The sequence below is a fragment of the Chiloscyllium plagiosum genome, unplaced genomic scaffold (assembly GCF_037043375.1).
Source record: "Chiloscyllium plagiosum isolate Xiang-an unplaced genomic scaffold, Cpla_swu_hap1 HiC_scaffold_3, whole genome shotgun sequence".
NCBI classification, from domain to species: Eukaryota; Metazoa; Chordata; class Chondrichthyes; order Orectolobiformes; family Hemiscylliidae; genus Chiloscyllium; species Chiloscyllium plagiosum.
The window spans coordinates 118,121,062-118,144,551 of record NW_028270141.1 but is presented as its reverse complement, the minus strand read 5'-3'; the positions used below and the strand labels follow the sequence as shown (position 1 = coordinate 118,144,551).

At 43.1% G+C, this 23,490-nt stretch overlaps 2 protein-coding genes across 4 annotated transcripts in view; one reads left to right on the top strand and one right to left on the bottom strand.

Annotated features, from left to right (window-relative positions):
• Positions 1-771, bottom strand: part of qrsl1 (glutaminyl-tRNA amidotransferase subunit QRSL1) — a 36,814-nt gene extending 36,043 nt beyond the window's left edge. For 2 of the 3 annotated variants that reach the window (XM_087982746.1, XM_087982752.1), the window contains exon 1: positions 635-771. In XM_087982746.1, the coding sequence (XP_087838872.1) occupies positions 635-658 (24 nt within the window). In that variant the 5' untranslated portion in view covers positions 659-771. The remainder of the gene's footprint in view (positions 1-634) is intronic. The other variant, XM_087982758.1, reaches the window with a different exon arrangement.
• A 125-nt stretch (positions 772-896) lies between these two features.
• Positions 897-23,490, top strand: part of rtn4ip1 (reticulon 4 interacting protein 1) — a 51,929-nt gene continuing 29,335 nt past the window's right edge. Inside the window, exons 1-5 of the mRNA XM_043687051.2 lie at positions 897-1,357; positions 13,887-14,038; positions 17,382-17,450; positions 21,259-21,383; positions 22,110-22,158. Coding sequence (XP_043542986.2) covers positions 1,045-1,357; positions 13,887-14,038; positions 17,382-17,450; positions 21,259-21,383; positions 22,110-22,158 — 708 coding nt within the window. The 5' untranslated portion in view covers positions 897-1,044. The remainder of the gene's footprint in view (positions 1,358-13,886; positions 14,039-17,381; positions 17,451-21,258; positions 21,384-22,109; positions 22,159-23,490) is intronic.

The window sequence follows — 23,490 nt, the reverse complement described above, 5'->3', positions numbered from 1 at the left end:
CCAGGACACCCGCCCAACATTTCAACTCCCCCTCCCACTCTGCCGAGGACATGGAGGTCCTGAGCCTCCTTCACCGCCACTCCCCCACCATCTGACGCCTGCAGGAAGAACGCCTCACCTTCCGCCTCAGAACACTTCAACCCCAGGGCATCAATGTGGACTTCAACAGTTTCCTCGTTTCCTCATTTCCCCTCCTCACCCCAGTTCCAACCTTCCAGCTCAGCACTGTCCCCATGACTTGTCCGGACTTGTCCTACCTGCCCAGCTCCTTTTCCACCTATCCACTCCACCCTCCCCTCCCCCACTCACCTATTGTACTCTATGCTACTTTCTCCCCACCCCCACCCCCACCCTCCTCTAGTTTATCTCTTCACGCTTTAGGCTCACTGCCTTTATTCCTGATGAAGGGCTTTTGCCCGAAACGTGGATTTTCCTGCTCCTCGGATGCTGCCTGAATTGCTGTGCTCTTCCAGAACCACTAATCCAGAATCTGGTTCCCAGCATCTGCGGTCATTGTTTTTACCTTGTTACTTAACCTGCCCAGGCCCCATGTCCCAGTGACTTTGACCCTCTCCCATCCCCATCATCTTGTCCTACGCCACACTAGTTTTTACCGAGTCTGATCTCCGCTTACCTCTCTCAGGGTCCAGCCCCACATTTTGTTTTGAGCAGCTGATTTCCGGCGCAGTCGTTCCCTTTGGGTTTGTATTGAATCTCCAAAACGATTAATACCGGCTGCGCGCCGCCATGTTGTCTCCAGGGCGGCACCCGCCAACAACGGGCCCGCTGATTGGTGAGGGCCTGGCTGGGACTCGGTGCTGATCGGTCGCTGGTGAAGGTTCAGAGGTGAAGCTGTGAGGAACTGTCTGGGAGAGAGGAAAGTGTCCAATCTCTGACATTGAGGTGAATGTAGGGCATTGGGGTTGGGGACCTTGGAGTTTGTACTCTGTATTCAATAGACTGTGTGATTTTCAGACTTTGCTGGGGATTACTGTTCAGGCGTACTTGCCTTTCTTGATGGTCAGGCAAATGCATCCCTTTTGAATGGTGCTTTGTAATACTTGCCCTGTTAAAGCCTACCTCATGTGGCATTTGGCAGATAAAAGGATTGGGAGTGGACTTTTGGGCAAGTTTAGGAGAATTAGGGCAAAACATTTTGAGAATGTCACTTATAGAAAGATTAATACTTCTTCAGCTAAGAAAACTATTATGCCAGCCTGGGTGATTGACAGATATGGAGATAACAGCACATTGCGTTTTACAAAGGAGTCTATGTTTCCAATTATACACTACCCCAATGAAGTTATGATTAAAGTTCATGCTTCCAGCTTAAACCCTATTGATATCTCCATGAGAAGTAAGTTTATATTTTCTATATCTAAATTTGTCAGTTTTATTATGAACAGTATGTTATGTCTTTTTAAAAACTAACAGATTGATATACTACATTAATAGAGTTCATACTCTACATTTGAATTGAGGGTGGAGAGTTATTAGAGTTTTTGTTGATTTGTGACTATCACCTTCGTATATAATGTTTAGCAATTTTTCAAAGGAGTATGTATCAATTTCCTGATATGTGAAAAACAAACTGTGATATGGAGTTAATTTGCAATTAAAAACACGTGTAACATTTTTTCACAAATGTGATTCTTCTTACCTTGATGTGATACAACAGTTTCTGGTCTATTTCTCTTCTCTACATTAACATTTTACCAGATCAGTTGGTAACTTCCCTTTCCTAATTGAAGGACATTACAAACAATTTACACTTCTCCTACCCCCAGCCCCACTTTCTGGTCCAGCTGTCAACTAGTGTTCAGACTGGTGTTTCCCATTTTGCGTGGTTCAGCAATGAATTTTCTGCTGCAGGGATATCTCTGACCAACGTCTTTTTTGAAGTAACAGATTTGATCCTGTCCAAGTATCACTGGGGGCTTTCAAATAGAAGAATAAACACCAAAATTGTATTCATAGTTTGCATCTACTAAACAACATATTACAAGTTTTTAGTACTTGTTCAGTTTTGTTGCTAATCGAAGCTACCCAAGTATTTTTCTATAATGACATTGGGACAGAAGTACAGGACAGTACGTACTGATCTTTTTTTAAAGTCTTCCACTAATTGTTTTCAAATATCATTTTATTGTCTTCTCCTTGATTCCATATTGTCATGTCTGGCAACTCATGAACAATGGTAAAATGGGGAAGAAGGAACTGTTCTACAGAGATCTTTTTTATTCAAACACTTCTTGGCCCTGTGTCCTGGTAAATAGAATAACTTAGGGCTGTAGTCAAAATTTAAGCTAAATAATGGGAGTTTCAGACAACAAAGCAACAGGATATGCAAATATTGCAGGGCAGCTATTTAAGACCATTGTGGGACAGGAAGGGACTGAGTATACGAACATTGGAAAAGAGCAGCAAATAGGTAAGAGGGAGAAATATTTAAAAATTAATATTAATGACTCTTAAATGCACATAAGACTCAGAACAAAATAAATAACTTAGCAGAAATAAAGGTCTAATGAGGTATAATCATATAGCCATTATGGAGACAGTGACAAGGAGATAAAAGTTGGGAACTAAATATTCAAGATTAAGTAACTTTTTTCAGAAAGGCAGAGAGGAAGGAAAGAATGATGGGTGGCTTTGTTAGTATGGGATGGGATAGAATATGAGGGGCATGGATAGGATAAATAGACAAAGTCTTTTCCCTGGGGTCGGGGAGTCCAGAACTAGAGGGCATAGATTTAGTGTGAGAGGGGAAAGATATAAAAGAGACCTAAGGGGCAACTTTTTCACGCAGAGGGTGATACGTGTATGGAATGAGCTGCCAGAGGACGTGGTGGAGGCTGGTACAATTACAACATTTAAGAGGCATTTGGATGGGTATATGAATAAGAAGGGTTTGGAGGGATATGGGCCGGGTGCTGGCAGGTGGGACTAGATTGGGTTGGGATATCTGGTCGGCATGGACGGGTTGGACCGAAGGGTCTGTTTCCATGCTGTACATCTCAGAAGATGTAGAATCCATGTGAGTAGAGGTAAAAAAAAAGAAGAGAAGAAGACAATTGCGGTTGTGTCTATAGGCATCCTAGCAGCAGCTACAGAAAACATAAATTATGAGATAATAAAGACATGTTTAAAAAAAAAGCAGAACATTAGTCATAGATTACTTTAACTTCATGTAGATTGAGAAAATCAAATTGGCAGAAATAGCCATAAAAATAATTTATAGAATGCATTCAGGACAGTTTCATAGAACAATATGTTGTGGATTCATCCAGTAATCAATCTATTTTGGATCTGGTAATGTGAAATGAAGTAGGATTAAAACATGATTAAAACATTGAGGGTGGCACGGTGGCTCAGTGGTTAGTACTGCAGCCTCACAGTGCCAGGGACCCGGGTTCGACTCCAGCCTCGGGCCACTGTCTGTGTGGAGTTTGCACATTCTTCCCGTGTCTGTGCGTGTTTCCTCCGGGTGCTCCAGTTTCCTCCCACAATCCAAAGATGTGCAGGTTAGGTGAATTGGCCATGATAAATTGCCCATAGTGTTCAGGTAAATGTAGTGTAATGGGGAATGGTTTTGGGTGGGATACTCTTCGGAGGATTGGTGTCAACTTATAGGGCCTGTTTCCATGCTGTAGGGATTCTAATGATCTCCGAGTAAAAGATTCCCTAGGAAGCAGTGATGAAGAAGGGCTTATGCCCGAAACGTCGATTCTCCTGCTCCTCGGATGCTGCGTGGCCTGCTGTGTTTTTCCAGCACCACACTTTTCAACTCTGGTCTCCAGCATCTGCAGTCCTCACTTTCTCCTTGGAAACAAATATGCTGAAGTTAAATATTGGTAATTATAAAGGAAGGAGGGCAGAGCTGGCTGGAGTGGACTGGGAAAGGATATTAGTAGAAAGAATGGTTGATGAACAGTGCAGACCTTTAATAAAATATTTTCTAATTCGCAGCAAAGATGTTACCTAGTGAGGAAGAAAGATTCTAGGAAGGGAGGCTGAACGAACGTTTCAATGACTTTTACTCACACTATCCCCATGACCTTTTATACCATTGATAATCAGCCTCTATTTTGAACACAAAGTCTAAACTTCTACAGGTGTCTGTGCTGAGAATCTTGGAGATTCACCAATCTCAGAGTAAAAGCATTCTCCTTGTCTTTGTTTTAAATGGCATCTCCTTGTTTTGAAATTGTGATCCCAGTTCTAGCCTTCCTAACCAGGAGAAGTCTGATATCTGCGTTGACCTCATCTATCCCTTTTAAGTATTTTGTGTGTTTAAATGAGACTACCCTTATGCTTTAGAACTCAGGAGTATTATGAACTAGACCAGAACCCCTCAATATATTTTAAGAAGGTAGCCTGGACCCTAATTTTTTTTTATTTTAAAAGTAGGTGTAAAGTGCTGTATTCCAGATGCAATGCAACTGGTCAGACTATTCGACATTAAGCAAAACACAACTTATGTGAACACTATAATTAAAATACAAACAAAATAAAGAGGAATTTAAAATAACAACTATCGGAAAACTTAACTGAATAATAGGTACAGTACTTATTACTAGTTAACTGTTCCTATATAGTAACATCCCATAAACACACCCCTTGGCAAAAAGGCAAATTCAGACACCGATTCTCACATGCAATTCTCCAATCCAGGAGGGAAAAAATCATCAAGAGAAAATTCTGAGAAAGTAGCAGCTCGGAGTTGTTTACTGAAGCTTCCAACTCTTTTGAGACCCCAAAAGCTTCTGCTTAACGCAAAACCTAAAAACTAAAAAAAAAAACGCCTGGTCTGTGAGAGCTGGCTACACATTGTTCCAACGTTAAAAACAACACCAAGGCCTCAAAAATTGTTTACTTGCTTAGAAAAAGCTCACCACCTCTACCTTACAAACTCTCTTCAAAATAAAAAGGACAAAATAACCTCTAAAAGTGACAGCATTGTCATAGGAGATTACAGGCCCAGTTTGAACATAGAACATAGAAAAATACAGCGCAGCACAGGCCCTTTGGCCCTCGATGTTGCGTCGATCCAAGCCCACCTAACCTACACTAGCCCACTATCCTCCATATGCCTATCCAATGCCCGTTTAAATGCCCATAAAGAGGGAGAGTCCACCACTGCTACTGGCAGGGCATTCCATGAACTCCCAACTCGCTGAGTAAAGAATCTACCCCTAACATCTATCCTATACCTACCACCCCTTAATTTAAAGCTATGCCCCCTCGTAATAGCTGACTCCATACGTGGAAAAAGGTTCTCATGGTCAACCCTATCTAAACCCCTAATCATCTTGTACACCTCTATCAAGTCACCCCTAAACCTTCTTTTCTCCAATGAAAACAGCCCCAAGTGCCTCAGCCTTTCCTCATACGATCTTCCTAACATCCCAGGCAACATCCTGGTAAACCTCCTCTGCACCCGTTCAAGTGTCTGCACATCCTTCCTATAGTATGGCGACCAAAACTGCACACAATACTCCAGATGCAGCCGCACCAGAGTCTTATACAACTGCAACATGACCTCAGGACTCCGGAACTCAATTCCTCTACCAATAAAAGCCAGTACACCATATGCCTTCTTCACCGCACTATTTACCTGGGTGGCAACTTTCAGAGATCTGTGTACCTGGACACCAAGATCCCTCTGCTCATCCACACTACCAAGTATCCGACCATTAGCCCAGTACCCCATCTTTTTGTTACTCTTACCAAAGTGAATCACCTCACACTTACCTACATTGAACTCCATTTGCCACCTTTCTGCCCAGCTCTGCTGCTTATCTATATCCCGCTGTAACCTGACACATCCTTCCTCACTGTCAACAACTCCACCGACTTTCGTATCATCCGCAAACTTGCTCACCCAACCTTCTAACCCCTCCTCCAGGTCATTTATAAAAATGACAAACAGCAATGGTCCCAAAACAGATCCTTGCGGAACACCGCTAGTAACTGCACTCCAAGATGAACCTTTACCATCAACTACTACTCTCTGTCTTCTTCCAGCCAGCCAATTCCTAATCCACACCTCCAACTCACCCTCAATGCCAGACCTCCGTATTTTTTACAGTAGCCTACCATGGGGAACCTTATCAAACGCCTTACTAAAATCCATATACACCACATCTACCGCTTTACCCTCGTCCACCACCTTAGTCACCTTCTCAAAGAATTCAATAAGGTTTGTGAGGCACGAGGTGGCCTTCACAAAACCATGCTGACTATCTTTGATCACATTATTCCTATCCAGATGTTCATAAATCCTATCCCTTACAATTCTCTCTAAGACTTTGCCCACAATAGAAGTGAGACTCACCGGCCTATAGTTACTAGGGTTATCCCTACTCCCCTTCTTGAACAGGGGAACCACATTTGCTATCCTCCAGTCTTCTGGCACTATTCCTGTAGACAACAAGGACATAAAAATCAAGGCCAATGGCTCTGCAATCTCCTCCCTTGCTTCCCAGAGAATCCTAGGATAAATGCCATCAGGCCCAGGGGACTTATCTATTTTCACCCTTCCCAGAATTTCCAACACCTCTTCCCTACATACTTCAAAGCCGTCCATTCTAATTAATTGTTGCCGATGTGAATGCTGAGTCACAATGTCCTGTTCCTGAGTGAATACTGACGAAAAGTATTCATTCAGTGTCTCCCCAATCTCTTCAGCTTCCACACGCAACTTCCCACTACTATCCTTGACTGTACCTATTCCTACCCTAGTCATTCTTTTATTCCTGACATACCTATAGAAAGCCTTTGGGTTTTCCCTAATCCTACCAACTAAGGACTTTTCATGTCCCCTCCTTGCTGCTCTTAGCTCTCTCTTCAGATCCTTCCTGGCTACCTTATAACTCTTAATCGCCCCAATTGAACCTTCACGCCTCATCTTTACATAGGCCGCCCTCTTCCCTTTAACAAGGGATTCCAATTCCTTATTAAACCACAGCTCCCTCACACGATTCTTTCCTCCCTGCCTGACGGGCACATACTTATCAAGGACACTCAATAGTTGCTCCTTGAACAAGCTCCACATATCAATTGCACCCTTCACATGAAGCCTACTTTTCCAAACCATGCATCCTAAGTCGTGCCTCACCGCATCATAATTTCCCTGCCCCCAGCTATAACTCTTGCCCTGCAGTGCACACTTATCCCTCTCCATCACTGGAGTAAAAGTCACCGAATTGTGGTCACTGTCCCCAAAGTGCTCACCTACCTCTAATTCTAACACCTGGCCTGGTTCGTTACCCAGAACCAAATCCAGTATGGCCTCATCTCTTGTTGGCCTGTCTACATATTGTGTCAGGAAACCCTCCTGCACACATTGGACAAACACCGACCCATCTAACGAACCCGAGCTATAGCTTTCCCAGTCAATATCTGGAAAGTTAAAGTCCCCCCTAACAACCACCCTGTTACTTTCACTCTTCTCCTGAATCATCCTCGCAATCCTTTCTTCTATGTCTCTAGAACTATTAGGAGGCCTGTAGAAAACTCCTAACAGGGTGACCTCACCTTTCCTATTCCTAACCTCAACCCAAACTACCTCAGATGGCGAGTCTTCATCCATCGTCCTTTCCACCGCTGTAATACTATCTTTGACAAGCAATGCCACACCTCCCCCTCTTTTACCCCCACCTCTTAACTGCTCTTCATTGGACAGTCCCACCAATCCAGGAACAAGTTTGGTGAACCTTCATTACAGTTCCTATATGACATTAATATCTTTGCTGCGGTAAATAAGCCAAAACTTCACATGTTATTTCAAAGCAGATAATTCAGGAGAGATGTAAGAAAGCACTTCTTCACACAGAGTGGTAGATGCTTGAAACTCTCTTCCACAAACAGCATTGGATGCTAGATCAATTGCTAATTTTAAACCTGATGTAGATTAATTGATATTCAGGCATTTGGGCCAAAGGCATGTACATGGAGTTAGGTCACAGATCAGCCATCATCTCATTGAATGGTGGAACAGGCTCCTGTGTCCCTCACCAAGCTCCCTTACAATTGAAGCAAGACTTCACTAATCCTGTACTCAAATCCTCTTATAATAAATGCTAACATTCCAATAGCCCTCCTCATAGTTTGCTGCACCTGCATGTTAGCCTTCAGTGACTTATTGACAAGGATATCCGAGTCCTTGTACATCTATACTTTCTAACCTCTCATAGTTTAAGAAATACTCAAAGCATCTATAGTCCCTACCAAAGTAGATTACCTCATATTTTCCACTTGATATTCCATTTGCCATGTTATTGGCCAAACACTCAGCCTGTCCAAATCCTCCGGAAAAGGCTCAACACATCTCTCATGATGCAATTTTTTGCTAAACTTTACATCATCTACAAATTTGTAAATACTACATTTGGTCCCCATGTCCCAATGTGTTACGATACACCCCTGAAGCAGGTGGACCTAAACCCAGACCTCAGAGTCAGGGACACTACCACTGTGCCACTGCCACTTGTCACAAGAACCCTTCATCTCACATCCAGATCATGGATAAACATTATGTACAGCTGAGACCCAAGTACTGATCCTCACTGTACCCCACTAGCTACATCCTGCCAATATGAGAATTTATTTTTATTTTTATTCACTTCAGGGACATAGGTGTCACTGGCTAGGCCGTCATTAGTTGCATTTGAGAAGGTGGTGGTAAGCTACCTTCTTGAACCACTGCAGACGATTTTCTGTTTGGTAGCCAATCCTTAATCCAAGCCAATACACTACCTCATATCATGTGCTTTGGTTTTACTGTGGAGGACCTTATCAAAAGCCTTCTGACAATCCAAATATACTATATCCGTCAGCTCCCCTTTATTGATTTGGTTTGTAACACCCTTGGAAAAACTAGCACACAGGTGTAGTAGGTAATCACGAAGGTGAATGGAATGTTGGGTTTTATTAAGGTGCATTAGGGGAGTGAAATCTTGATGCAACTGTACAAGTTGCTGGTGAAACCACATCTGGAGTACTGAGAGCAGTTTGGTCACCTTTTTTAGGAGAATATGTTATTTAATTGGAGACAGCTCAGAGAAGGTTCACCAGCATGGTTCCTGAGGGAATGTCTTATGAGCAAACGTTAAACAGGTTGGGACTCAATTCACTGGAGTTTAGAAGAATGAGAGGTGATCTCACTGGATTGGATTCTTGAGGGGCTTGACAGGGTCAGTGTTGAGAGATTGTTCCCCCTCATGGGAGAGTTCAGGACCAGAGGGCAGAATCACAGAATAAAGTGGTGCCAATTGAAGACTGACATGATAAGAAATTTCTTCTCTCTGAGGGTTGAGAGTCCTTGGAACTTGTTACTGCAGAGAGCAGTGGGGGCAGAGTCCTTATATGTATTGAAGGCTGAGATAAATTCTTGTTCAGTATGGAATCAAAGGTTATGGAGAAAAGGCAGGAAATGGCAACGAATCAGCCAAGATCCTATTGAATGGCAGAGCAGCCTCGAGGGGCCAAATAGCCTACTCCTGTTCCTGTTTCTTATGGTCTTATAAAACTCTCAAGTTATCTAACACAAAAAAAAAGAAGGCAGCTTACATAAGGTGGAGGAAGCAAGTGTCTTGCTCAGCTCTAGAGGATTACAGGCAGGCGAGGAAGGAGCTCCAAATAGGTCTGAGGAGAGCCAGGAGGGGGCACGAAAAAGGCTTGGCAGGAAGGATTAGGGAGAATCCAAAGGCATTTTACACGTATGTGAGGAATAAGAGAATGATCAAAGAAAGAGTAGGGTCGATCAGGGATAGCATAGGGAACTTGTGTATAGAATCTGAGGTGGTAGGGGAAGCCCAAAATGAGGTTTTTGCTTCTGTCTTTACTAAGGAAAAGGACCTTGTAGTGAATGAAACCATTGAGGAGCAGGTAAGCATGCTGGAACGGATAGAGATTGAGGAAGCTGATGTGCTGAAAAGTTTGACAAACATTAAGATTGACAAGTCGCCAGGGCTAGACCAGATTTGTTCTCGGCTGCTTTGGGAAGCGAGAAATGTGATTGCTTCGCCGCTTGCGAAGATCTTTGCATCCTCGCTCTCCACCGGAGTCATACCTGAGGACTGGAGAGAGGCAAATATAATTCCTCTCTTCAAGAAAGGAAATAGGGAAATCCCTGGCAATTACAGACCAGTCAGTCTCACATCTGTCGTCTACAAGGCGTTAGAAAGGATTCTGAGGGATAGGATTTACGACCATCTGGAAGAGCATGGCTTGACTAAATGCAGTCAGCACGGCTTTGTGAGGGGCAGGTCATGCCTCAAAAATCTTATTGAGTTCTTTGAGGATGTTACTAGACAGGTTGATGAGGTGGATGTGGTGTATATGGACTTCAACAAGGCATTTGATAAGTTTCCCCATGGTAGGCTCGTTCAGAAGGTCAGGAGGAATGGGATACAGGGAAATTTAGCTGTCTGGATACAGAACTGGCTGGTCGAGAGAAGACAGCGAGTGGTAGTGGAAGGAAAGTATTCTGCCTGGAAGTCAGTGGTGAGTGGTGTTCCACAGGGCTCTGAACTTGGGCCTCTACTCTTTGTAATTTTTATTAATGACTTTGATGAGGAAATTGAAGGATGAGTTTGCAGATGACACAAAGGTTGGAGGTGTCGTTGACAGTATAGAGGACTGTTGTAGGCTGCAGTGTGACATTGACAGGATGCAGAGATGGGCTGAGAGGTGGCAGATGGAGTTCAGCCTGGATAAATGTGAGGTGATGCATTTTGGAAGGTCGAACTTGAAAGTTGAGTACAGGATTAAAGACAGGATTCTTGGCACTGTGGAGGAACAGTGGGATCTTGGTGTGCAGGTACATAGATCCCTTAAAATTGCCACCCAGGTGGACAGGGTTGTTAAGAAAGCATATGGTATTTTGGCTTTCATTAACAGGGGGATTGAGTTTAAGAGCCGTGAGATCTTGTTGCAGCTCTATAAAACTTTGGTTAGACCGCACTTGGAATACTGTGTCCAGTTCTGGTTGCCCTATTATAGGAAAGATGTAGATGCTTTGGAGAGGGTTCAGAGGAGATTTACCAGGATGCTGCCTGGACTGGAGGGCTTATCTTACGAAGATAGGTTTACTGAGCTTGGACTTTTTTCATTGGAAAAAAGGAGGAAGAGAGGGGACCTAATTGAGGTGTACAAGATAATGAGAGGCATAGATAGAGTTGATAGCCAGAGACTTTTTCCCAGAGCAGAAATTGTTAACACGAGGGGTCATAGTTTTAAGCTGTTTGGCGGAAAGTATAGAGGGGATGTCAGAGGCGGGTTCTTTACGCAGAGAGTTGTGAGAGCATGGAATGCGTTGCCTGCAGCAGTTGTGGAAGCGAGGTCATTGGGGATATTTAAGAGACTGCTGGACATGCATATGGACACAGAAATTTGAGAGTTCGTACATTAAGTTTACCTCACATGAGGATCAATGGTCGGCACAACATCGTGGGCTGAAGGGCCTGTTCTGTGCTGTACTGTTCTATGTTCTAATTTTTCATTTGCAAATCCATGCTAACTATGCCCAGTCACATTTTTTTTAATCCAAGTGTCTATTTTATATACACACACACACACACACACACACACACACACACACACACACACACACAAAACATTGCTGGAAAAGCTCAGGTCTGGCTGCATCTGTGGAGCGAAATCAGAGTTAACGCTTGTCAAGTGACCCTTCCTCAGAACATCTTAAATGTCCTTTATGACATCTTCCAACGATTTCCCTGCTACTGATGTAAATATCTTGTTTCCTTGCTCCTTTCTGAAATAGTGGGAAGCTTCCACTTGGCAAGAATCTTTTCAGAATCTATGTAGTTATCTATGTAGTTTTGGAAGATGATGCCCAATGTTGTGACTATCTCTATAGCCACTTCCTTCAATATGGTGGGATGCAGCCAATCAGGACCCAGGGACATGGCAACTGTCAGCCCCATTAATATCAATATTACTTTCCTTCAACTCCTCATTCTCTTTAGGCACTGGGATGTCTAACTCTGGGAGATTTCTTCTATCTTTCCCAGGGAAATGAGACAACATTTAGCTTCTATTCCATTTCTCTATTATCGATTATAAATATTCCTGATGCTGTTTAATAAACCCATGTTTCTCTTGGTCAAATGTTTTCTTTTTATGTACCTATCATAAATCCATTTTAATGTTTCTTTTGCTATATTTAATTTAGCTGTATTCTTTCTTATCAGTTCCTAGTTCTCCTTTGCTGTATTCTAAAACATTTGACAATCCTTACGTTTGTAACAATTTCTGGCCACTTTATGAGTCGTTTAATCTTATACAATCCTTAACTTCTGATTTCAGATACAGTGACAGATACTTTCTGAGTTTGTGCACGTTGCAGGAATGTAAATCATGTAACAGTTCTTTAAAGACTGTCCATTGCCGATGTATAGTCAGGCAATTGATGCATTTTCCCAATCCAGTTCAGCCAAATTGAGCCTTGTGCCTAAAGAATTTCTCTTATCCCATATTAACATCCTTGCATCAGATTTAACTACCTTACTGTCAAACTTAATGTAAAATTCAATCATGTTGCAGTCAGTCATCCTAATAGTGACTTTTACAATAAAATTAGTAATTTGTCTTTTTTTTGCATCACATAGTACTTGAATTAGAAAAGCCTGCACTCTAAACAAAAATACCGAGAACTGCAGATGCTGAGAGTCAGAAACAAAACAAAACTTGATAGAAAAACTCATCTGCAGCATCTGCTGTGAGAAAGCAGGGTTAATGGTTCGGGTCCACTGAGTCTTCTTCAGAACAGAGCACTGTTGTAGCCTGAACTCTCATCTGCTATGCAACGTGGTGCTGGAGAATTCTATCCCTATGGCACTCCAGAAACTCATCCTTCACAGCTTTATTGCTCAGACGATTTAACCTCTCTATAAAAAAACCCTGTTGCACATACTCCATATTTCTCTCATGTCTGTTGCCCCTCGCTGTTTCTTAATTCCAATCAAAGAGATTAGATGCTTTGTTTTTCTAGTCTGAGATCCTCGCACACCAAATCATAATATTCCTACAGTGCAGAGAGAGGCCTTTTAGCCGAACGAGTCTGCACTGACCCTGCAAAGAGCATCCCATCCTATCCCCATAACATCACATTTACCATAGTTAACCCACCTAACCTGCACATCTTTGGACTGTGGGAGGAAACCAGAGCACCTGGAGGAAGCCCACACAGACACAGGGAGAATGTGCAAACTCCACACAGTCCCTGATGCTGGAATCGAACCTGGATCTCTTCCACTGTGGGACCGCAGTGCTAACCACTGAGCCACCATGCTGATTATTATTAATCAGTAGCTTATTATCATATTGTGAAGATACTGATCCCATCTTGAATTAACATCATTAGTCCATCATCTTTACATTCTTGTCTGCCCTTCCTTAACTTCAAATGACTTCATTTTAAACTTACTGCCTTTCTGCCTCGGTGTTATGTTCGTGGGCAAGGATCAGATGGCTGTGTAGCCGAGTGCTGGGCTCAGGCTAAGCACATTGCTTTGGAGAGTTACAGCATTGTCACAGTTCAGAACGAGGCCCTTCAGAACTTCAGGTTTCGAGAGAGGCCAAGAAAGAGACAGATAGCAACGTGGAATAATAAACACAGACCACAGAGGAAGAGTTACACTGGACCCAAAAACATTAACTCCATATCTCTCTCTACAGGTGCTAGCAGACCTGCTGAATTTCTCCAGCGTTTTCTGCTTTTATTTCAGATTTCCAGCTTCCGCAGTATTTTGCTTGTGTTTTAGTTACTGTTTTTCTGTTGTAGATGTACTGGATTTATTTTAAGTACTGTACTAGTCGGTTGTGACCAATAGCCTGGATTGTTTTGTTATTTCTTAAAGATGGTTATGGTGCAGCTGCACTTCAAGTGAGACGTGACCCATTGCATATAAAAGCTGCCGGGAGTGAATTTCCTCTCATTCTGGGCCGAGATGTCTCCGGTGTTGTCATGGAAACTGGACTGGATGTGTCTTATTTCAAACCTGGAGACGAGGTGATGTGGATTGTGTTACTGTGTGTGTTTGAACAAGCCTCTTACTCTGAACATAGAAACTGGCAGAGATACTCTGATGTTAAGCTCCAAAACCCAGAGTTGTTAGGAAGCACTTCTACGCACAAAGGGTAGTAAATAGAATCAGAGAATCCCGACAGTGTGGAAAGAGGCCATTCAGCCCATCGAGTCTGCACTGAACCTCTGAAGGGCATCCCACCCTATCCCCATAACTCTGCAATTCTCATAGCTGATCTATCTACCACGCACATGCCCCTGGGAACTTTGGGCAATTTAACATGGCCAGTCCACATAACCTGCACATCTTTGGACTGAGGGAGGAAACCAGAACATCCAGAGGAAACCTGCACAGAGACAGGGAGAATGTGCAAACTTCACATGGACAGTCATCCGAGGCTAGAATCAAATCAGTAACCCTGGAGCTGTGAGGCAGCCGTGCTAACCATTGAGCCACCATGCCGCCCTTTATTTTTTAAGATGCTTGGAACTCTCTTCCACAACCGGCAGTGGATGCTGGATCAGTTATTAATGTAAATCTGAGATAGGTAATTTTTTTTGTTAAGGAAAGGTACTTGGAGATATGGGCCAAAGGCAACAATATGGAGTTAGGCCACAGATTAGACATAGAACAGGCTCAAGGGGCTGAGTGGCTTACTCCTGTTCCTGTGTCGTCATCATCTGTGGAAGAAAGAGAAAGAGAAAGAAAGGGCGGCACGGTGGCACAGTGGTTAGCACTGCTGCCTCACAGCGCCAGAGACCCGGGTTCAATTCCCGCCCCAGGCGACTGACTGTGTGGAGTTTGCACGTTCTCCCCGTGTCTGCGTGGGTTTCCTCCGGGTGCTCCGGTTTCCTCCCACAGTCCAAAGATGTGCAGGTCAGGTGAATTGGCCATGCTAAATTGCCCGTAGTGTTAGGTAAGGGGTAAATGTAGGGGTATGGGTGGGTTACGCTTCGGTGGGTCGGTGTGGACTTGTTGGGCCGAAGGGCCTGTTTCCACACTGTAATCTAATCTAATCTAATCAAAAAACTTGTATTTATCTATAATAAAAACTGAAACTGCTGGCGAAACTCTGGCAGTATCTGTGGGAAGAAAGAGATGTGATGGAAAAGCACGGCAGGTCAGGCAGCATCGGAGGAGCAGGAGACTCGACATTTTGGGCAAAAGCCCTTCATCAGGAATGAGGCTGTGAGCTGAGGGGGTGGAGAGATAAATGGTAGGGGTGTGGAACTGGGGGATAGGTAGACGCAGGTAGTGGTGATAGGTCAGAGAGGAGGGTGGAACGGATAGGTGGGAAGGAAGATGGACAGGTAGGACGTTCATGAGGGTGATGCCATGTTGGAAAGTTGGATCTGGGATAAGGTGGGGGGAGGAGAAAGTAGGAAACTACTGAAATCCACATTGAAACCATGGAGTTGGAAGGTCCCGAGGTGGAAAATGAGGCGTTCTTCCTCCAGGCATTACGTGGTTAGGGAGTGGTGATGGTGGAGGCCCAGGACCTGCATGTCCTTGGTGGAGCGGGAGAGGAAGTTGAACTGTTTGGCCATGGGGTGGTGGAGTTGGTTGGTGCGGGTGTCCCAGAGATATTCTCTGAAGCGCTCGGCAAGTAGGTGTCCTGTTTCCCCAATGTAAAGGAGACTGTATAGGGAGCAACGGATAGAGTAAATGATATGTGGAAGTGCAGGTGAAACTTTGATGGATGTGGAAGGCTCCTTTGGAGCCTCTGTGGGAAGAAAGCAGTGTTAACGTTTTGAGTCCAGTGACTCTATAACAGAACTCAACAGATATGCAATGTTAACTCGCTTTCTCCCCACAGATGCTGCCAGTAATGCTGAGTTTCGCCAACAGTTTCTGTTTTTGTTTCAGATTGTCAGCATTTGCAGTTCTTTGTTTTACTTTTGCATTTATATAGCCTCAGGACAGCCCTGTGCTCCTCACTGCAGTTGATTTCAGTAGAGACTGCTAGGGCCTAGTTACTTTAATCAGTTGTATGTCTGGAGAGGTTGGAATCAAACCTGGACTTTCTGGCCCAGGGGTGGGAATGTAACCATTGTGCCACAGAAGCCCTATCTGCAGCCTGCCATTATCAGAGAGCTGACTGAATCAGACATCAATGAGGCAGCTGATTGGCTGCTGGTGGTCTTTCCATTAGGATTATCCAGACCCTAATATGAGTGTTGTTCGGGATAGTGGGTGGTTTCTGGAATTGGAGGGAGCTGAAGGACAGGAGAGTGTTTCAGAAGTGAGCGAAAGATGGCAGTCAGTAGTTACTGCCTTCAGCTTACACAGATTAATGCAGATTGAGGGACCCCACTGCTCCTCATTCACCTCCCCATTCCTTTTGATCCCTTTAGTCCGAAGAACTGTATCTAACTCCTTGTTAATGGTCAATGTTTTGGCCTAAACCATTTTCTGTGCCAGAGAATTCCACAGGCTCACCACTCTCTGAGTGAAGAAATGTCTCCTCATCTCAGTTTTAAAGGGCCAATTGCATGTCCTAAACCTGTGACCCCTAATTTTAGACATCCCAGTCACTGGAACATCCTCCTGTGTTCACCCTGTATAATCCTGTTAGAATTTTATATGTTTCTATGAGATTGTCTCTCATTCTTCTAAGCCCCAGTGAACATAATCCTAACCAATCCGGTTCCTTTTCATATGTCAGTTCTCTCATCCCAGGAATCAATCTGGCAAACCTTTGTTGCACTGCCTTCATAGCAGAACATCCATCCTCAGGTAAAGAGACCAAAACTGCACACAATACTCAAGGTGTGATCTCAGCAAGACCCTGTACAAGACTTCCCTGCTCCTATACTTGAATCCTCTCTCTATGAAGGCCACCCTACCATTTCCCTTTTCACTGCCTGCTGCATATGCATGCTTGCTTTCAGCGACTGGTGTACAAAGGCACCCAGGTCTCATTGCATCATCCCTTTCCCAAAATATAGCCATTCATATAATAACGTGCTTTCCAGTTTTTGGCTACCAAAGTAGATAGCCTCACATTTATACACATTATCGTTCATTTGCCATGTATTTACCTATTCGCTCAGCTTGCCCAAATCACAGTGAAGTTTCTCTGTCTCCTCCTCATGGTTCACCCTTCTACCCAGCTTTGCAGCATTTGCAAACTTGGAGATATTATATTTAGTTCCCTCATCCAGATCATTAATGTTTATTATGAGTAGCTGGGGTCCAAGCACCAGTAGTCTGTGGTACCCCAGTAGTCACTGGCTGTCAATCAGAAAATGACCAGTTTATTCCTACTCTTTAGGTGAGCGTGACACTTGCTGAACATCTGAACCGCTTCCTTTGTTTTCTTTGCAGGTTTGGGCGGCGCTGCCACCCTGGAAACAGGGAACGTTGGCAGAATTTGTTGTGGCAAGTGCAAATGAGGTACGATAAGAAAGAACGTTTCACGGCTAATTATTATAACTCCTTGTCCTTTTCTCCTGGCAAATAATGGGGATGACGCATCTTCTTTCCAAACAGTTTCACTGCCTTGATGTTTTGTTCTGGATGTAATCTAGGAGACACCGAAGATAGATAGGAGAACTGGCCTCGAAGATTTTAAAGTTGGAGATTTCCCCAAATTGATCCTTCTCCCCTTCTGTGTCTTTTCATTAGTTGTCGAGACTGGAGTTGCTTTCCCTATCACAGCTCGGTTTCCACTGTGTACAGTATACTGCTGCACTAACTCACCATGACCATTCCCAATCAAAACAATTCTGTTTGTCAAAAATGAATTGACTAATTTATTTGGGCTATTGATGTGGTATTAAGGTGGCATGTGTAGGGCACGCATGTTTACTATGACAGCAGAATGAAATCAAAAATCCATGTCATGTAAAGAGAGCATGCTGCCTGTCTCCAGCGAGAGCTGTAAGAAAAACTACTGTTAGTTCAGTCTTTTGCTTCAAACACCACTTCAACTAAAACCATCTAGTGTCTGCTCAGCACAGTGTGAAGTTAGAGTTGAGAGTGTGGTGCTGGAAAAGCTCAGCAGGTCAGGCAGCATCCAAGGAGCCGGAGAATTAATGTTTCGGGCATGAGCCCTTCGTCAGGAATGAGGCTTGTGGGCCGAGGTGGGGTGTGCCGAGCGATAGATGGGAGAGGGTGGGATTGGGGGAAAGGGAGCTGAGAATGTGATAGGTAGATGAAGGTGGGGGAGAAGATGATAGGTCGGAGAGGAGGGTGGAGCAGGTAGATGGGAAAGGTGATGGACAGGTCAGGAGCGCTATGCTGAATTGGAGGCTTGGGACTTGATACTGTGAACACTTCAACTCCCCCTCCCATTCTGCCAAGAATACGCAGGTCCTGGGCCTCTTCCATCACCAAACTCTTACCACCTGACACCTGGAGGAAGAATGCTACATATTCCTGCAACATACAAGATCAATGTGGATTTCAACAGTTTACTCATTTCCCTCCCCCTACATTATCCCATGGCCAAACCTCTAAATTGGCACTGCCCTCCTGACCTGTCATCACCTTTTCTGTCTACCCTCCTCTCCGACCTATCACCTTCTCCCTCACCTTCATCTACCTATCACATTCTCAGCTCCCTTTCCCCCAACCCCACCCCCCTCCCATTTATCTCTCCATGGCCCATAAGCCTGATTCTTGATGAACAGCCTGACCTGCTGTGCTTTTCTAGCACCACACTCTCGACTCTGATCTCCAGCATCTGCAGTCCTCACTTTCTCCACTATGTGAAATCGTCCTCTTTGGGCCCAAGGAGGAAAGATCATACTCATTGTCTAAAGGTCTCCTGCTGATAGAGTTGGGAGTAAATCCTAAGTGGACATTAGCCCTTACCTTAAGAGGGTGGAATGCATTCAGGAAGAATTGATATATTAGTTGCATGGAACTTTATCTTGAGTAGTGTGTTCAGTTTTGGTGGCTCAGTGGTTAGCACTGTTGTCTCACAGCGTCAAGGACCTGGGTTCAATTCCATCCTCAGGTGACTGTGTGGAGTTTGCACATTCTCCCAATTTCTGCATGGGTTTCCTCTGGGTGCTCCTCCCACGGTCCAAAGATATGCAGGTTAGATGGATTAGCCATGGGAAATGTAGGATTACAGGGATGGAGGTGGTGTCTGGGTGTGGTGTTCTTCAAAGGGTCGGTATGGACCATATGACCTGCTTCCATATCATAAGGATTCTACCATTTTGTGAGGAGTATGTTTTAGCCTTGGAGGTGGAGCAATTGGGGTCTGCGAGGGGTTGATGCAGATTCATCAGAACAATCCCATTGCTTGAAAAAAATTGGATAAGCTTACCCTGTGTTCCATTAACTACAGAAGGCTGAGCGAAGATCTAATCGAGGCATTTAGAATCCCATGATAGTATCTATGAAAATGTTTCCTTTGATGAGGGATTTCAGAATGAAGGGACGTAATCTTAAAATGCATGCTGAGCCACTTCGGAAGGGAATCGGAAAGGAGGCATGATAAAGGGGATCTGAATTTCTCACTCCTTTAAGGCTGTGGATGCTGTATCAACTATTGCTTTTAGGGCTGTGATCAATGGATTTTTGTCAGGAAGAATACCCAGAGATATCCAGCAGAGACGCATTTGTAAATGGAGTAATGGTACAGCTCCGCCCTGAGCTAAAGGAATGGAGGAGGAGCAGGCTGAAGGTGCTAAATTGCTCACCCCTGTTCCTACTGCTGATGTCTGCCACTGACCTGGGATGGTCCTTGCTAATCTGGAAAATAGACCAAATACTAAATGTTGTTTTATTGACCATCAAATGCTTCCTTTCTTCTGAGATATCTCAGTTGTGCCCTGGTGCTCCACTTGCATGTCCAGGCAAAAGGCTGTGCATTTTAGCATTTACAGTGAGAGATAGAGGGATATGTCTAGTTGTGGTGGAGTTCAAGAGCAAGGACCATCTATTTATTAAGAAATTCAGTTGGAAATTCTGGAGAAACTGTGTTATCCAGATAATTTATTAGCAGAGCTGTCTACGACTAGAAATAATAGGGATGGTGTGAAAACGCTTCAATTATTGTTACTTTTCTAGGAGTCATTCTAAAAGATTGTGAAAATTGGTTCCTTTGGAGCACTGAGAAAATAATTGGATAAGTTTTTTTGACAGAAAACACTTATTGGAAATCACCTGATTTAAGTTGAATAAACAGTCAATGTTGATAGTTGTCAGCCAGAGAGAAAAACACAGAGGGAATGCTGGTTACTAAGTAATAATCCGAGATAGGCAGCAGCACTATTCTTCCTCAAACTGCATATGCAGCCTTTGTTTGTTGTTTTGTGAAACTAGGAAACAGTGCCCTCTAATGAAATGACAGTGCAAATGTTAAATATACGGGAAATAATCATTTCAGAATAATGTTTTCTAAGCTAGAATTTTTATCATTCTGACAATGTAGGTTAGTAAGATAACCTTTAAACAAATGCATTTTTATTTAGTTTTCCTTCTTATAAATTAATCTGTCACAAATTTATGTTCTAGATATGTTGATAGAAATTTTATGTCAATCCATCATTTGATTAAAGCCACTCTTTCGAGTCTACTGTTATATTTTAGTAAATGTACAAGTATGAGCTGCATTTATTCACGATAACATTTTTATATTTCACCTGAATAGAGCTTTATTGTATTGATGATTATGACCGTGTTGGTGTTATAGTAGAATATACAAGAGGTGGATTGGACCATGGAATTAAATTGATGATTTCCTTTTATATTGAACTCCATTCTCTAAATGATATCTTCCTCCCTCAGATTAAGAACAAAGAAAATTACAGCACAAGAACAGGCCCTTCGGCCCTCCAAGCTTGCGCCGATCCAGATTCTCTATTGAAATCTGTCACCTATTTTCTAAGGGTCCGTATCCCTTCGCTCCCTGCCCAAACATGTATCTGTCTAGATATGTCTTAAATGACACTATCATTCCCGCCTCTATGATCTAATAGAATAGTGGCACAGGTTGATGTTCGTATCCCCACTTTTACTTCAACTATTTCAGTACAGATCAGGTGTCGAAAATGGAATCTTCTGTCCTTGGGTTTGATATTTACTCACTGAACCATTGACACTATCTGTCTGTGGATGATAATGTTGTTTGCAGGGGCAATCCAGCAGAAGAGAGGTTTGTTTCATCTCAGACACGGAGGGAAAGATAAAACAAATCATTTAACTTCAGCTTGTGGTCCTGACCAGTGGTTTTGTTTCATACCAGATAGCCCACAAGCCTAAAACACTCAGTCACAGCCAAGCTGCAGCTTTACCTTACGTAGCTCTGACAACATGGTCAGCATTGGTGAATAATGGAGGACTGAGAGACAACAACTGCAAAGGGAAAAGGTGATGTAGTTGTTATTCATTGAATACGTTAACTGGTACCTTTCGTAATGATTGCAGTTCCCATAATGAAACAGGAACCACAATGACAGCACAAGATCAGACCTTGAGATCCCACACTGTAGCATGTCTACTTCACATGAGTCTCCTCATTGCACCCCATCAACATAACCCTCTCTCCCTCTCAATCGCTCGTATTTATTTAGCTTTGCTTTGAATGTATTAAGGTCACTGTGGAATATTGGAAGTTTTAGAATTTGGGACTTGGGTATTTATTTTACTTTTGCTGTTTCCTTTCTCCTAATTTGCCCTGCCCTATCCACCCAAGGGCCAGACTCTATCCAGGTAGTCAGCTTTCGAAAGTCTACCTCTCATTGAATTGTTGGTGGGCGGATTGCAAAGGGAGCCTGGACTGGTGGGAGAGTCTTGCACCATTGTCGTGTCATTCACTTCAAATCTCACAGCACAGAGGCTGGCCAATTGGACTGGTCCTTTGAAAGATTTATCCCATGAATCCCACTGCATTACTCACTTCTGTATTTTTTTTCTAGAGTGCAAACATTCAATAAATGAATCCACTTCTTCAAAATAATTGCTGACATTCTCTGAACTCAGTAACTGTTTTCTTTATGGTTAGCGTTTTGGTTAGATATTCTCATGCCTAGTATATTGGAAGTGTAGGTTAATGGCTGCCATAATGCTGGACCTTGCTCACTTCTCGATTTATAGGGTTCTGATCCTCGGGGGATCTGGAGGAATTGGGACCTTTGCTATTCAGGTAAAAGAAATGTGTGTTTGTTCTTGATTGATATAATGTGCTTTGCCACATTCTAATTCAGCACTCTGTAACTTTAAACACTTGCTATGAAGTAAATACATTTTTTTAAAAACCTGCTAAGTAAGAGGTCTCTCAATTCAGTCGTCAATCTGCTCTGCTTTATTTTGAGGCTATGCTCCCTAGGTATAGTTTCACCTGCCACAGGAAACAACCTCCCTGCTTCAAGCTTAGCTATTCATTTCATTATTTGAGTTGTTTGAAATTCCAATGAGTCTTGTCCCAGTCTACCCAATCTCTCCTCATAAGCCAACCCCCTCAACTCTGGAATCAAGCTAGTGAACCTCTCTGATGCCAGTTCATAGTACTTTCTCAAGTAAGGAGACCAAAACTGTATACAGTACTCCACATGTGGCCCCACTCGCACCCTATGCAGCTGACCATATCCTCACTGTTTTTAAACATCATCCCTCTAGCAATGAAGGACAATATTCTTTAAATTTTAAACAAGTCAGATTGGCAAAGGAATTATCCTAATAAATGAGCCAGAGGAAGGCTGTTGTCTATCTTGTTGAGTTGAAATGTGGTGTGTATAAACCATTCTGTCTGCAAAGAATGTGTTAATATATTAGTTTCCAGTACACATAAGTGTGCCACACTGTGAATCTGCCTGGTAATCATAAATTGGTCAGCATGAATTCTTTGCAAACTCTGGATGATTTAACAAATATTGTCCAACCACTGAATCCTATCTAACATTGGACACTGTCATGGTTTTATAAACACAGGCTGGTGGGCTATGGTCAATTCCTTGTGTGTTATGAATTACCAAAAGAATATGCTGTTGATACATTTGCCCCAAATATTTTGAATCACACAGGCACTGAAATTTACATATTACATGACTCATTTTTGTAATAGATCGAATGTCTTTTTGGCTTGACAGCAGCAGCTTGTTACTGGTGAATGCCACTCGTGTTGCTGCTGTGCAGTTGCATTGTGAAATGTCGAATTCACTTGTTACTTAAACCTTTGAGATAATGCTTTCCAGAGTAATCTGAGGTATACTGGAGACTTTTCAGCAGCAAAAGTGAATATTTAGGTTGGTAACCAATTTAGGAGTCAGTCGAGCTCAATGTGACAAACTTGCGTGTGCAGAATGCTACATTAATTAATACTCAAAGCCCTGTTCTTTGTGGGCCAAAAAAAATGTACACACACTGCAGCTGTTTCAACTCACTGAAACTGGTGACAACCATTCTCTGGTTCATGACTTAGGGCAATGCTCTGACCAATCAGAATCGAACTGTCTGGTTTAAACTTTAAATGAAGTTT